The following is a 16,761-nucleotide window of genomic DNA, read 5'->3' as shown; positions in this document are numbered from 1 at the left end:
CACAGCATTCAACTGTAAAAATCACAAAGGACAGAATCACAGGATAGAATCGCAGAAATGTAGGGCTGGAAGGGACCTTGAGAGGTCGCCTAGTCCATTACCCCATGCTGAGGCAGGATCAAGTATACTTATGCCATCCCTGAAAGGTGTTTGTCTAACTTCTTAAAAACCTCTGATGATGGGGATTCCACAAACTCCCTTGGTAGCCTATTCCTGTACTTAACTGTCCTTATAGTTGAAAGTTTTTGCTAATATCTAATCTAAATCTCCTTTGCTGCAGATTAAGCCCATTACTTCTTGTCCTATCTTCAAATGGATATGGAGAACAATTGCTCACTGGCCTCTTTACACCAGTCCTTAATATACTTGAAGACTATCAGGCTCCCTCTCAGTCTTCTTTTCTTAAGACTAAACATGCCCAGGTTTTTTTAAACTGTTCCTCACAGGTCAGGTTTTCTAAACCTTTTTATCATTTTTGTTACTGTCCTCTGTACTTTCTCCAACTTGTCCAAGTCCTTCTTAAAGTGTGGCACCCAGAACTGGCCACAATACTCCAGGAGAGGCCTTACCAGCACCGAGTATAATGGAAGAGTTACTTCCCAGGTCACACTTATGACACTCCGGTTAATACACCCCAGCATGATATTAATTTTTTTTACAACTGCATCTGTAGTTGGCTCACAATCAATGTGACCCAGTATAACCCCCAGATCCTTTTCAGCAGCACTACTGCCTAGCTGGCTATTCCCCATTTTGTAGTTGTGTGTTAGTGTAGCACCTTGCACTTGTCTTTATTGAATTTCATCTTGTTGATTCTGACCAATTCTCAAGACTATTTTTAAGTCTAATCCTGTCCTCCAAAGTGCTTGCAATCTCTGCCAGCCTGGTGTCATCCACAAATTCTAGGTGCTTACAAGGAGATTATTTAATAATTTGTTCCAGTATCTTTCCAGGTATCAAAGTTAGGCTGACTGGTTTATAATTCCCTGGGTCCTTTTTGTTCCCCTTTTTAAAGATAGGTACTATGTTTGTTCTTCTCCACTCCTCTGGGATCTCACCCATCCTCCATGAGTTCTTGAGGATAATTGTTAATGGTTCCGAGACTGCTCCACCCATAGGCGCCGACTCCGTGGTTGCTGCAGGGCTGCAGCACCCATGGGGGAAAATTAGCAGGTGCTCCACACCCACCAGCAGCCAAGGTCTCCCAGCCCCCATCCCCTCCTCACCTTCTCCTCCCCCAAGCGCGCCACGTCCCCACTCCTCCCCCTCCCAGCGCTTCCCGCCTGCTGCCTAACAGCTGTTTGGCGGCGCTTAGGACTTTCCAGGAGGAAGGGGGAGGAGTGAGGATGCAGCGCACTCAGGGGAGGAGGTGGTAAAGAGGTGGGGAAGGGGTGGGGACTTGGGGGAAGGGGGTGGAATTGGGGCAGGGCGAGGTTGGTGCAGGGGCGGGCAGGGGTGGGGTCAGGGGGTTGAGCACTCATGGGGAAGAGGGGAAGTCGGCGCCTATGGCTCCACCTAGTTCCTTAAGTACCCTAGGGGTGCATTTTGTCAGGCCCTGATGATTTGAATACATCTAATTTATCTAAATATTCTTTAACCTGTTATTTTCCTATTCTGTCCTGTGTTCCTTCCCTCTTGTTGTTAATATTAACTGTGTTAAGCATCTGGTCATAATTAATGTTTTTAGGGAAGACAGAAGCAAAAAAAACCATTAAACACCTCAGCTTTTTTGGTGTTGTCCATTAGCTCTCCTTCCCCACAAGTAATAGACCTACACTTTCCTTCACCTTTCTCTTGCCGCTACTGTATTATAGAACCTCTTCTTGCCTTTTATGACCCTGGCTAGGCATAACACAATTTGTGCCTTAGCCTTTCTGATTTTGTCCCTACATGCTTCTGCTATTCTTTTACACTCATCTTTAGCAATTGGTCCAGGGTTCCACTTTTTGTAGGATTCCTTTTTGATTTTCAGGTCATTAAAGAGCTCCCAATGCAACCATGCTGGCCTCTTACTATTCCTCCTATCTTTGCATTGGGATAGTTTGCTGTTGATAGGCTAGGATGATCACTTAGGGCAGGGAGAGAGCTGGGAAGGTTTAAAGAGGAAACTTCAGACCACATCTTATGTCTTCTTTCATGCTACTTGTTATGCCTGGAATAGCCTTCCATTTAATATGAGCCAAGTCCTCCCTCTCTTTCAAAACACTCCTGAAGATAACCATCTTCCCCCTCCTGCAAAGCATCAACTCTGTTTGTTCGGTACCCTTTGCACTGGACAGAACAAACCATTTTGTGGCTTTAGAAAATAAGCATTTTGGGGCTGTGACTCTTATTTGTTTGGCACATTTTACTCACTGTGGCACATTAGATATAGATCTATTATTGTTTGGCACATTAGATATAGATCTATTATTAATTGGCAAATCAGTCTGAAACATGTTGGAGTTTTCCTTTCTTTTCTCCCCTTTACCTTAGAAAGGAGATGAATAAGAGCAGACATGACAAAAGTTTAAAATAATGAATTATAGAGAAGGTAGATGGAGAGTGTCCATTCTTCCTGTCTTATAGCTCAAAAACAAAGGGAACATTCAATTAAATTGAAAAGTAGCAAATTCAAAACGGATACAAGGAAATACTTCTACACATAATGTATAACTGGACTATGGAACTCATTGCCACAGTATGACATTGAGGTCAAAAACTTAGCAAGATTCAGAGGGATTTGATATTTATATAGATAACAGAAATATCCAGACTTACGGATGCTAAAAAAATTAAAAGTACTGGAAGGGATATAAAACCTCATGCTTCAGGATTTAAAACAAGCTCTATAAGGGATTAGGCAGATTACCCCACATCTATGGTGGGGTCTATTGCGTCTTCCTCGAAAGCACCTGGTGCTGGTCACTGTCAGAGACAGGATACTGAAATAGATGAATCATGGGGCGGATGCAGTCTGGAAATTCATATGTTCCTCCCCAACCCCATCACTTTTTGCCCAGAGAATTTTTCTTTGTTTTCTTACCTGAGAACTGCTGGAGGGTCTAGGTAACAGCGCCTTTCCAAGTCCCAAACAATTCTCTTCTTTATGCTCTCTGCCTGAATCCTAAATTCCCTGTCCTAGGAGAAACAGTCAGATGTTCAGATCACACCCTGACTCAGTACACTGCGTTCCAACTGATGGGGAGTGCCTAGCCTAGCGGTGAAATGCTTATCACCTCCAAGGGGAGAACTTATTGCAGAATTCAACTCCACACAGAAAAATCAGCATATGAACAAAATGAGTTAGCAATAGTTACTATAGTTCTGGGGCCAATTAAAGTTAAATTTACTTGTGTCACCAGCAGCCTGGCTTGTGATGGTGCTTGGACAAGCATCAGGTCTCCTCCTCTGGACCTTTCTTCTCAATTTTCCCATTTTGTATCTTTGAAAGTAGGTTGTCAGTAATTAGTTTTGCTACATACTACGGCTCTCTCCCGGCTGCTTCAAGGTCATTTCTTCCTCACCTCTGTTTTGTTGAGCTCTCCATCCTCCTCCTCATAGGGGCCACCAACAATAAAAGAGTCTGGAATGTTTTGAGCTCCTGGTGCCAGGATGTTGCTAATGGGCCATTTTTTTGGCCGAGGTATTGGCTCTTTTTCACCACCAAGCTTCAGGATCCCGTTCTTGAATGCCAAGGGGTACTCTTTCTAGAGAGGTATAAAGGAAAAGGATTTTCATTCAGAGGTCTGAGCAAAAGCAAGTAAACACTATAGTGAGGTGTGACCAACAAGTAAAAAAGCAACATTATAGCGACATAGCTTGGAAAACATGATCCAGCCCACACAGGTATAGAAGCTACAAAACACAAGCATCAAACTGCATGAACTGACAGAGACAGGAAAATCCCACCCATTTCAACACACATGCACATGGGAGTTGCCATGGAGATGAACAGACCAGGCAACAATGGGCTTGATCTAAGTCACAGAAATATACATACACAAATAGCTGAAAAATCATTGACAAATATCAATATAGTTATGTGGCCACAGAAACAGTTGGACATACTCACATAATAGGCATAGGCATTCATTACTCATGCAGATTAACATCTTAGAAACCACAACCACAGAAGCAAAGATCTATCTGGGACATGTACAAAGAGTTCATTGACAGTTCCCCACCTCTCCAACAGTTGGTACTTGCAAGCAAACCATGTAGTTTTGCTGGGGTCCTGTGGGAACAAACACTTCAGGGACAGAATAAGCAGCCTCCAAGGTAACCCTGAGGAGATTGCCACCTGAAAGTTGTGATACAGAAAGCAGGGACTCTTGGATGTACACTGACACTTCAAGGCCACACTGCAAAACAAGAGCAAACTGAAGTGACATTCCACTGGAAACAGCAAAGTTATTAAACAGTTACCATGCATCTGTCTTTGCAGAGGAAATGAGTAGAGGTCTGCCTAAGTTAGAAATCTACAATATTATTTTATTCATTTATTCAAATGAAGACAAAATGGGCATTACTGTGTGCTAAATGAATCTTATGGTAATTAAATTATTTGTTTCCAAATTGTACTGTTTCTCTACAGTAACTCCTCACTTAACATTGTAGTTATGTTCCTGAAAAATGCTACTTTAAGCGAAACAATGTTAAGTGAATCCAATTTCCCATAAGAATTAATGTAAATAGGGGGGGTTAGGTTCCAGGGAAATTTTTTTTGCCAGACTATATATATATATATATATACATATATACACACACACACACACACACAGAGAGTATAAGTTTTAAACAAACAATTTAGTACTATACACAGCAATGATGATTGTGAAGCTTGGTTGAGGTGGTGGAGTCAGAAGATGGGATATTTCCCAGGGAATGCCTTACTGCTAAATGATGAACTAGCACTCGGCTGAGCCCTCAAGGGTTAACACATTGTTGTTAATGTAGCCTCACACTCTACAAGGCAGCATGAATGGAGGGAGGGGAGACAGCATGGCAGACAGAGACGGAGACACACACCCTATGTGAGAGAGAGATGCGCATTGCCCCTTTAAGTACGCTGACCCCACTCAAAGTAGATTGCCTTTTTAAGTAGATCAGCAAGTTGAGACAGCAGCTGCTGCCAGCAAGCTCCCTCCGTCCTGAGCCCTGTTGTGTCCCTGCCCTCCCCTCCCACTCTGTGGAGATGGGGTAAAGGAGCGGGGGGCAGAAGCGGGGGGAGGGGGACACCCTGACATTAGCCCCCCTCCGACCCCACCTGCACAGCAAGCAGAAGGCTCCCACGGGCAGCTCCAAGGCAGAGGGCAGGAGCAGCACACGGCAGTGGGGAGAGGGACAGCTGAACAGCTGGCAACTGATAGCCTGCTGGGCGGCTGCTGCACAGGGAACTTAGGGGAACAGGGAGCTGATAGGGAGACTGCCAGTCCACCCTGGTTCCAAGCACCCAATTTGCTCCAATGGGCTGCTCTTTCTGCAAGCAGTGGACAAAGCAAGTGGCTGCCAAACAAGGTTATAAGGGAGCATTGCGCAACTTTAAATGAGCACGTTCTCTAATTGATAAGCAACGTAACAACGTTAACCGGGACAACTTTAAGTGAGGAGTTACTGTATTTAGAATGTAAGCTTCTCAGGGCAGGGACCATGTCTCTCACAGTCACTGCTTAACAAACAAATGAAAAGTTAAATAAAACTTAGCTGTGTTGAAAGAACATAAAGGATGCAAAATGAAACACTCAACATTCAGGAGATGCCAAAGTTAACACATGGAACCTCAACTGAGCTCTTTATCCATATACATTATTACACAGTATTTAATCACAAGATCACATATAGGATGGATGGGATTCAGTGAATGAAGTAACTTTTGAATATTTATTATCTTCACTGTTCAGTGTGAGTGGACACTTGCCTCATTCATTACATATCGATTGACCTGTCTACTGACGGCAGAAAGATATTTTCAGATATACCAGTGTAAATTTAAAGTCCACTGATTTCAATGAATTTACACTAGTAATTGCAAACAGAATTTGGATTAAAATTAGACACATTTCCTCATTCACTATGTATCATTGCTTCATTCACTAAACACTGTTCAACCAGTGTGCTGAATAAGGCAGGGATCCTATAGTAAAAATAGTATGCGATGAAGTACTAAAAGACCATGTAATATTTTGTTTGCACAAAGGGACAGAGTTAAGGTTATGCAGGCATCCTTAATAAAGCCATTTTCTGATTTTTCAGTCCTTCGCTTTGCAACATTAACGTTCTTTCAATGTAGCTTTTTGTACAGCATATATTAGGGTTTATGGACCCAATCCTGCTCCTATTGTAATCAATGGGAGAAGGACAGGGCCCCAAATTTTTATATGTATTACCATAATGTATACATAATTTGCAATATGGCTGAGTCATAGTTCCTGAAATATTCATAGCTTTTGATTTAAATTGCACCATATAGCTGCATAGTTGAATTATTGAGTGAATGTCCTTGGTAAATTCTAAATACCTTGGCATCTGGGCGAAGGCTCTCTAGTGGAGAGCCAGGAACTGGATGCAGTGGAACTGTTGCTCTAAATGAACACTGTCCTGTGAAGAAACAAAGACAGAATCAGCACAAAGTCTGAAGCCCTCCTGTAGTGAAATCACTCCCTGAATGGAAAAACTGTGCTATCTGCCCCCCATATAATCCAACTTTCTAAAGACAGCACTAGGTATTATTTGTCAACAGAAGTGAAGCTACAATGAAGAAGCTATGTGAGAGCAAGAGGTGGATGTGGACACAGTATGAATTCTACCTTCCAGCAGAGGTAGAAGGTCCACAACAGCCTGACCAAGAGCCACAGTCTTTTCCTCCTTCTGCTTCTTCTCCTTTGGTAAAACTTCAATCACAGTCACTGGGGGGGAAAAACATAGAATCTGGTGATGTTTCTCAATCACCTATAAAACAGCAGTTGGAAACAGTGAGATCATTCAGGGTGCTTAAAAAGTATATTAGCTCTTAACCAACACTCCTACTTGATTCCCCAGTGATTGAAGGGGATAGAATAGCTGAGTGTTTCCCACAGCCAGTGCTCAGACTTCATTCTCAAGCAAGTCCTGCTGGAAGAGGATGAGACTAGAGAAGCTGAGAGTTCCCCACAGCGATGCTTCTACTCCATTCTCTAATGAGTGACTCCTGCTAGGAGCAGATGGGGATGAAGCAGTGAGAGATCCCCACGGCCAGAGCTCCTTTCAATTCTCTAGTGATTCATTCTGAGCAAATATAAATGGACAGTTAGAGTGACAGTTACTTACAGAATAAGGGTTTGTGTGCGATGTCATCTAGAGAGTTTGGCCCATCAGAGTTGTATTCAAAGCTAGTGGTGAAGTTATATTTCACTGTCCCATCTGAAGAAACATCAATTTTCAGGGAGTCACCCAGGATAACACCATTATACTCTGCACGCACATAGGTCACTGGAGTGTCTCCTTTGACACCTTTCTGGCAAACACAAACCAACAATAGGTTAATTATTTTATTCTACTGCAAAAGGCAGATTTCAAACTACTCACAACCAGAGCTGTCCACAAAAGGTGGTTGAGCTAAGGAAAAGAAGGATTTTTTTCAGTTACTCCACACACAAGAATGGGTTTATGATGAAAAATTCTGGTCTCACTGAGATTTCACCCTCTTTTCTTCATTCTCTCCCTCTGCAGCACCCCAGTGGTTACTAGCACCCAGATGTGGTAGGGGCATTTAGAACTAATAGTCTTCATTAACATGGAGGAGGAGAGAAGCATAACTACACTGACTTTCATCCAAAGAGGCAACATAATAATGAATAATAATAATAATTTCAAGAAAGGTTCTGATTTCTGTAAACAACTGAGGAGGTAGCTCACAAATGGCATGGCTGCATTAATATGAAATTCTAGAATACTGTACAGCTAAAGAACTCCTTGAAATCTAGTGGGAATTTTAGCAAGCTTTTTGGAAATATTTAGATTCTGTAGACTCATTAATTTTACACTAGTAGCTTTAAAGAAGGGCACAGTTTTTAGCATGTGTTTACCAGTGTTCTTAAACATAGGAATATAGGAAATTCTAAAGTATATCAGACCAGTGGTCCATTTAACTCACCAGCTTTTCTCTGACAGTGGCCACTGGCCAGGAGCAGATGCTCCCAAAGACAGTGCAAGAAATGATGAGGTGGGCAATTATAATATAACCTCAATACAGGGGAAAATATTTCCTAACCCTCTCAAGATAGAGGTTGGCTTATGACCAACAAAGGCTGATATCCTCTCCAAACTTTTCTTTAATTCTTATCCATATAAGCCAAATCTTTATTTGAATCCTGCTAAGCAATTTTGCCTAATGATACTTTGCGGTAATCATAGAATCATAGACTTTAAGGTCAGAAGGGACCATTATGGTCATCTAATCTGACCTCCTGCACAATGCAGGCCACAGAATCTCACCCACCCACTCCTGTATCAAACCTGTGTCTGAGCCATTGAAGTCCTCAAATCATGGTTTAAAGACTTCAAGGTGCAGAGAATCTTCCAGCAAGTGACCCGTGCCCCATGCTGCAGAGGAAGGCGAAAAACCCCCAAGGCTTCTGCCAATCTGCCCTGGAGTAAAATTCCTTCCCGACCCCAAATATGGCGATCAGCTAAACCCTGAGCATGCGGGCAGGACTCACCAGCCAGACACCCAGGAAAGAATTCTCTGTAGTAACTCAGATCCCACCCCATCTAACATCCAATCAGAAGCCATTGGGCATATTTACTGCTAGTAGTCAAAGATGAATTAATTGCCAAAATTAGGCTATCCCATTATACCATCCCCTCCATAAACTTATCAAGCTTAGTCTTGAAGCCAGATATATCTTTTGCCCCCACTACTCCCCTTGGAAGGCTGTTCCAGAACTTCACTCCTCTGATGGTTAGAAACCTTCATCTAATTTCAAGTCTAAATTTCCTGATGTCCAGTTTATATCCATTTGTTCTTGTGTCCACATTGGTACTGAGCTTAAATAATTCCTCTCCCTCCCTGGTAATTATCCCTCTGATATATTTATAGAGAGCAATCATATCTCCCCTCAGCCTTCTTTTGGTTAGGTTAAACAAGCCAATTCTTTGAATCTCCTTTCATAAGACAGGCTTTCCATTCCTCGGATCATCCTAGTAGCCCTTCTCTGAACCTCTTCCAGTTTGAATTCATCCTTCTTAAACATGGGAGACCAGAACTGTACACAGTATTCCAGATGAGGTCTCACCAGTGCCTTGTATAATGGTACTAACACCTCCTTATCTCTACTGGAAATACCTTGCCTGATGCATCCCAAGACCGCATTAGCTTTTTTCATGGCCATATCACATTGGCGGCTCATAGTCATCCAGTGATCAACCAATACTCCGAGGTCCTTCTCCTCCTCTGTTACTTCCAACTGATGCCTCCCCAGCTTTCATTGTGCATTGTGTAATCAATATATCCTTTTATCAGTTTAAAATTTGCTGTTTTTCAGTTTCATTAAATGCCTCCTATTAATCCATTAAGAGAAAGGCTAAAGAGAAGACACCTTTTTTATACCATTCATTATTCTGTATTCCTTTCTCATGTCCTCTCTTATTCATCTCCTCTCTAACTAAACATTCCCAAATTTCTTCTATGTACCTTCATCTGGAAGCTTTTACGTATCTCTTAACATTTCCTTCCCCCCCCCCCCCCCCCATCTCTTAGCCCTCTCTATACTTTCTATTTTCTTTTTGAGAGGGGGCGACCAGAACTGAAGTATTCCAGTTCAGGTTGTACCACTGATTTATATAATGACATTTAATATTTTCAGTATTATTTCCCATCTCATTCCTTTATATACTTCCCTACTGCACAAAGACATAGCAAGGGTAAATCTATTAATGCATGAGAGGTATTTTGATACTATGGTATAAATGCCTAGACAGATAGCTAGATGCATTCTACCATTTTATTTGTTTTTCTGACTGCTGCTAAATAATGAGCAGAAATTTTCATTGTGCTGTCCACTGTGACACCCAGGTCTTTTTCCTGAGTTGTTACAATTACTCTAGACGTCAATAAGATCAGCCAGGAATGTAATGTGGTACATAGACTCCATTAATGGCCAGATTTTGATTTTAGTTAACTGGCACAAATTTCAGTGGAGTTATTTGAGATTTACATTGCTGTAACTGAGATCAGAATCAACTCTTTTATAAGTATTTGTCTCTATATTATGTTGGTGATGGAAGGAGGGTGTGGAATTAAAAAAAAAAAAAAAGAACATGTTAGCAAAACAGGAATATGACCTATATCATGCATTGCTTAGAAAACTTTGTTGTAAAGAATTAACTAAAAGTACTGATAGTAATGCAAGAGGGGGCATAGCAGGCCACGTTTCAAATTAATGTTTATGCAATGCAATATTCCTGGATGGGCTGTCGGTGGGGATTGAACCCAAGATTTTTGGACTGAAAAACAAGACCCGTTACTCTACATATGAGCTAGCCACTACTGGGGAACAGAGAACCATGCTGTGTAACTATGGGTTACACTGAGGTCCTGGTTTCATTATAGATTGCTCACTAGTGTTATGTTCTCACACCAAGTTTTTGAAGCGTTTACAGTATAAAAGTTCATGCCTGCCCCATTTACTAAACCAGATATATTTAATGCCAGACAAGATGAGACATTTCAGAAGCCTTTACCAGGTCACGTGCCTCCAACACTGTGATCTGTACCGGTTTGATTGGGGACAGAGGTGCCTCAATGGAAGAATGTGGAGCCAATATAAGGGATCCTCTTTTACTAGCCTGCCCAGAAAGAACAGCCATGTCTCTGCAGAAATAAGGAATGAAAAAAATTAAACATACCAATACTCTTTCTTCTGGGCTCTGTTTTGCAGTAGCTCAGCACAACCTCTTGTTATGCTCTCAGCAGCACTATTCCTGTGTTGTGAGCTCTTCTACCTTCTCTAAAACTACCCCCTCTCCCAGCTAATCAAATTCAAAATAATGTAAATGATACACAGAAACGGCACATTCTAATAAGATTCAAGACCTGGATGTTGAAACATCACAAAATGCACATGGTTTTACTGATCACACAAACACTTTTTACAGTTCAGTTCCCTTCAATGTGAAGCTCAAAGTGAAAAATGTCTTATGGAAAGCATAAACCCAAAATGGTACAGGACGGGGAGCATGTCAAACGTTTGTGTGATGTATCTAGCTATGGAGGGAGAGTGGGGTGAAGGGATACCCAAAGAAGGGCAGGTCCCAGGGACAGGGATACCCAGTGTGTGTGTGTGGGAGGGGGAGTTCCTGTGGCAGGGGATAGGCAGGGAGGGAAGGGGTACCCAGAGGCAGTTCCCAGGGCAGGAGGGGAGAGGGAACAGCCAACGGAGGGCAGTTCCCAGGGATGGGGATAGCCGGTGGGGGGGAGTTCCTGGGGGAAGGGGAGGAGCGGAGGGGATACCTGGTGGGGGGCGGTTCCCGGGGCAGGAGATAGCCAGGAGAGGATGGGGGGGGCAGTTTCTGGGGGAGGGATACCCAGAGGTGGGCAGTTCCCGGGAGGAGGAGGGGACAACCGGGGGGCGAGGGGGGGCAGTTCCCAACTTCCCAGGGCAGGGGATAGGCTAGGCGGGGATACCCGGTAGAGGCCGGTTTCCGGGGCAGGGGATAGCCCGGAGAGGATACCCAGAGCCTGGAGGGGGCAGTTCCCGCGGTAGGAGGGAGGGATACCCAGAGGGGGCTGTTCCCGGTAGGGGGAGAGGACAGCCGGGGGGGGCAGTTCCCAGGGCAGGGGATAGGTGGGGGGGGATACCCGATGGAGGCCGGTTCCCGGGTCAGGGGGATACCCAGAGAGGGCTGTTCCCGGTAGGGGGAGAGGACAGCCGGGGTGGGGGGGCAGTTCCCAGGGCAGGGGATACCCGATGGAGGCCGGTTCCCGGGGCAGGGGGATACCCAGAGAGGGCAGTTCCCGGGGGTTCCCCGCCGGGTGTACATGACGGGGGCAGACCCCAAGGTAGGGTCACCCCTGGTCCCGGGTGTACGGGGACGTGAGCGAGGGGTACTCACCGCTTACGGCTGGGACGGGGAGGAGCGAGTCAGTGACTACCTTTCAGGGGCGCGTCCTCCGTAACCGTAGCAACCGTTCCTACTCCCGCGCGTGCCTCGCCCCTTGCCCGAAGCGTAGGGCACGTGACGGTGTTCTGACTCCACCTCTCCTGCCGCCAAGCTTGTTGTGGGCAGCAGGGGGCGGGGAGACTCTCTCCTGAGCTGGGGCTGAGGCCCAGGCGGCCATTTTGGTTACTGGCGCAGGCGGACTGTGCCCAGCTCCAGAGCCCTGGGCAGACTGGCCAGTCACTTTGATTGGAGCAGAGCAGGACCTTGGTTCTAGCTGCGCGGGGCCCTGAGGGGCAAAACCTCATGCAGCTTAGGGCGCCCGGGATATAACCACTCTGACATGCCTGTGTCCTCTCCTGTCAGTGCCATGGGAACATGCTGTGACCTCACACAGTGACATTGTGGGAACAGGTATGAGTTCACATGGCTGGGCCATGGGAATGCCCTGGGACCTTGCCTGGCACACATCCTCGCCTATCAACACATTATTCTATAATGCTCCCAGTCAATCTGGGGCTTTTGAACTGCCCTCGACCCTATAGTGTGGACCCTATTGTTTAAGGAATTCCCTTACTTAGGGTCCAATGTGCTGTATCCCATATCAAGTCACCATGGAAGCATTATAGCCAGCCCCAAGCATTCAAAACTCATTAGTCCCTGAAAATCATGAGATTGCCTTAAAAGTCACGAGATTTTAAAAAATAATACATTTGGGATTCTTTTTATTTGACCTTTAGGGTCACACTTTCAAGCTTTTCTCTTCAACCCTGAGGGCTTAAAGCTTAATTGAAAGAAAGAAAGAAAGAGAAAGCTGAGATTCTCACATAATGAAATGATGCCATGAGCTGCAGCTTAAGAAAAATATCAAATCTTGCAAGACTCGTGAGAGTTTGTAACACAGTAGAATGCATTTTGTTCCCCATTTCAGCAACAATTACATGAAGTATCACACAGTGCAATACAAATGTAGGGCTTTGGTCCAGGAATGGAACTATTGGCATTTAGATAGATAGATAGATAGATAGATAGATAGATAGATAGATAGATAGATAGATAGATAATCCTTTATTTCCATGACACATAGGTGACCACCCTACCTGATTTACAGGACATGTGACACAGCTGTGAGAAACTAGAATCCTCAAAAGCAGAGTGGATAGCATCTTGTAGGGGCAGTATACTAAAGCAGGGGAGAAGGAAATCCATGGCTCTGAATGTCCTCCTCATCTATAATTTTTTTAGTGTCCATATTGCACTGGAAACACAGTAACAAATTAACAGGCATACACAGCTCCTGAGCCACAGGTGCCCTACAAGTCTCATCCTCAGGCATGGAGGGATGTGGGGGTGAAACAGGTGATGCACAGTATCATTGGCCATGGAGAAAGGGTGGCATAGGGTAGATGATATGCACTGTCCTCTTCCAGAGAGGTGAGGTGGGATACACACATTCCAGCCACGTGGAAGTGATGGGATCAGGTAGGTGATACTATCATCCAGCATAGGGGTGAATTGGGTGATTCACAGTATTCCCTAGCATGGGGTTAGTGAATAATACCATATTTTCCAGCAGGGGGCAGGTGAGACATAGGATCCTGGAGCTCCTGTTGTCAGGACCTGATAAGAGTTTTGCACGTGCGCCTCCTAAGAGCCAAGCCCCAGTGTCTCAGTCACTCTACCCAGTGAGAAGTAATTCTTGACAGGGTCTGAGTAGGCAGGATATTCTTAGACCACAAGGTTCTGCCTAGCATTTCTGCAGTTAGAAGCAGAAAACAATCCAGGAGAAGGCAGGCAGCTGCAGCTCGAAGACAAATCCACAGCGAAGGAGAGAGCAACGGAGTGGGAAAGAAAGAAAGAAACAAAGAAAAAGCACCTAGAAGGTTAGTCTGCCTTGTAAGCTGTTGTCATTTCAAGGAATGGATGGTTTAACTTCTCAAAGTTTACTTTGGTCCTTAGATTCCCTCCCTTCACTGCTTTCTTCCCCCCTTTCGTCACCTCCATTTAGCATTCTCTTACGTTCCTCCTGCTGAAGCAGTTTTTAGACCCATTAAATTTCTCCCTGTTTTTCCCTTCTGACAAATGGAGCTACAAATGAATGAAGGAACAGGCTAAGAGGATTCAAAGGGGAGGGGAAATAACCTTCTCTGGTCTCTATATTCAGGGGCTGAGCACAATTTTCTCTCTGCTTGGACACCTCAAGCTCCTGGCCGGCATGGGGCTGAGGACCAGGTGAGGAGGGTTTCAGTGAGAGAAGCATTTTTAACTATTTTGTTGATCTGGGTTGGAAGAGTGCTTTGAGTATTAATGTACCCACCGATTTCCTGGGGGGAGCAGGGTCTTGGGACTAGCAGTGGCTAGCTTGAGGAGCTATGTTTGGATGCTTGGGGAGCAAAATACGGACTGAAAAGATCTGAAAAGTTCCAGGGCAAACAGTTAATGGAAATCACTCCTGCCATTATAATTGCTTTTGGCTTGATTCCTAGGAGGTCTCTGGCCAGTCCTATAGCTGATTGGCTGGCTCCACATGGTGACCCAGGACCAGAATAGCACTGCTATCAGATTTGTGTTGGTAGTGGTTGTGTTTTTTCCTGGGTCTATCTTCTTGCCCCATGACATTTGAGCATGGCTGCCCTTGGCTTTCCTCCTTTATTCCTCATCACCCTATCTCCATAAGTGCTTTTTTTTTTTTACTCTGGGGTGGAAAGGCAATCAGTCTGGTACAGGAATAGATCAAGCATCTGTCAAGTGGTGTGGGAGGCAGTCCGAGTGATCCAGCTGGCAAACTCCCTCCCACCCCCACACATAGAATCCATGCCCTGCTCCCTTGGGTGAGTGATTTGTACCATTCCACCACCACTGGCTTCTGTTGAGCTTGGGTTATTATATGCCACAAGATTCAGGTCCCTGGAGCCGGCGCAGAAAAGTATCTTATAAACACTAGCAGCATGTGCATTGGTACACACACACATGAAGGAAGAATTCTGTCTGTGGAGCACACGTAGACAGAATGTCACTGCTGGTATATGTATGTACGTGGAGGGGGGGGGAAGAGCATGCTCAGAGGCAGCAGCTAGACCTCCTTTTTGTAGGTTCAACATATGCTCCCTCGTGGGCTAGCTGCCGCTAGTATGGAAAAGGGGTGAGACCATGGCCATCACCAACACCCTTCCCTTCGCGGTGTATAGCACCACCAACTCCTATGTATCCATGAAGTTCAAGCATGATCTGTCCCATCTGGAGACAAACCAAACAACATGGACTGGCTGATGGTGGCATCAATGTTTTCCCTTTGCATTTCCTAATTAGGCTGATTGACTTTGTAAGAGCAACGTGGTAGGTGCTCAGATGCTATGGTTATGGGTAGAGCATAAAGCCGGAACAACAACAGCCTAGAATTTAATACTCATCAAATGGAGATCGGGGGTACCAGACTTGTTCCTTCTCTGGCTCTGGACCATAATCAGGCCCTTGTAAGGCTGACAGCAGGGCTCAGTTCTTTGCCAACCAGGTCAGCTGGCTGGGCTGAAAGCATTTTCCTGGCTTTCAACCAGCTTTGCAAGCAAGGCAGGCACCGTCCACCTGTCAGCAGTTATTCCCCTAGGCCAGACCTCTGCGTGCATCTCCAGGCCCTGTTGAGAAACAGCAATGAACTTACTTATCATAAAGAGAAACCAGCCCGCTGTACAGATCACCTTTTCTTAGTCTATGCAAGTTCAGTGCTGGGAAAATGTGCCTGATTGCCAGCCCTGGAGCTGGAGTCCTCTCTCTACTAACAGAGCAGGTACAACACAGGCAGGGAAAGTGTAAGCTCTCTCCCCAGTGTGCCCCAGTCTTGCTCTGCAGGGACCTGTTCCAACAAGGAGAGCTCACTCTATTCACTCAGTTCTTGTCTTCTCTGCTGGGACTGCACAAAAGGGGGCAAATGCTGCAAGTGCCAATTATGGTGGTGTCTTGGATGTTAGGAGCACCTTTCCATGGACACTACCATCTGATGTGTGGTCTGTATGAAACTGGTGGTAACTTTTGTACTACTGAGCTGGGCCAAGTTTGAACCTTTGATCTAGAAGTAAAAACACACCGCCCTTGTCTGAGCTGAGGATCTCAAAGCACCTTACAAGAAATGTTAGCAAATTAATTTTAAAAAACACTCCTGAAAGATAGATCATTACCACGCCCCTGTTGTACAAATGGGGAAAGTGAAGCACAGAGAGGGGCCATCCTGTGCTCAGTGAGTCCGTGGTAGAGATGTGAAGAGAACCCAGGTCTCCTGACTCCCAGCCCCCATGTTTTGGCCACAAGCTTATCCTTCCCTGAACCTGTCAGATCACTAGACCGGTAGCGCAGACTTCCTTCCAACAGTGCCAACTAGAACCAGCCTGAGGACCTCCTACCCTGTGTCCTCCTCCACCTTCTGTGTCTCCTCTTGTGGGACCAGTTCTTTACACCGTGGGTCACCCCACCCTGGCTCTGTCTGCCCACACAGCGTGCAGCTATGGTAATAACACTACTGCATTCACCAGCGTGCCAACTTGGAGGACATTTGACATGGTCTTGTGCCACTGGCTAGTCAAGACACCTGCTGAGCTACCCTTAGTACTGGTCAGAGATGCACATGCATCTCATTGATTGCCATGGGAGCCT

The 16,761-nt window shown here is 45.1% G+C and overlaps 1 protein-coding gene across 1 annotated transcript in view; it reads right to left on the bottom strand.

Moving 5' to 3' along the window:
* Nucleotides 1–4,214, bottom strand: part of CFAP70 (cilia and flagella associated protein 70) — a 39,960-nt gene extending 35,746 nt beyond the window's left edge. The window contains exons 1-3 of the mRNA XM_065412356.1: nucleotides 4,167–4,214; nucleotides 3,507–3,689; nucleotides 3,026–3,120 (exon numbers count right to left, since the gene is read on the bottom strand). Of these exons, the coding sequence (XP_065268428.1) occupies nucleotides 3,026–3,120; nucleotides 3,507–3,689; nucleotides 4,167–4,199 (311 nt within the window). The 5' untranslated portion in view covers nucleotides 4,200–4,214. The remainder of the gene's footprint in view (nucleotides 1–3,025; nucleotides 3,121–3,506; nucleotides 3,690–4,166) is intronic.
* Nucleotides 4,215–16,761: the final 12,547 nt, after the last annotated feature.

Source organism: Emys orbicularis, chromosome 10 (assembly GCF_028017835.1).
Source record: "Emys orbicularis isolate rEmyOrb1 chromosome 10, rEmyOrb1.hap1, whole genome shotgun sequence".
Classification (NCBI taxonomy): Eukaryota; Metazoa; Chordata; order Testudines; family Emydidae; genus Emys; species Emys orbicularis.
Note: the sequence above shows the minus strand (reverse complement) of the source record. Positions and strands in the feature narration are given on the sequence as shown.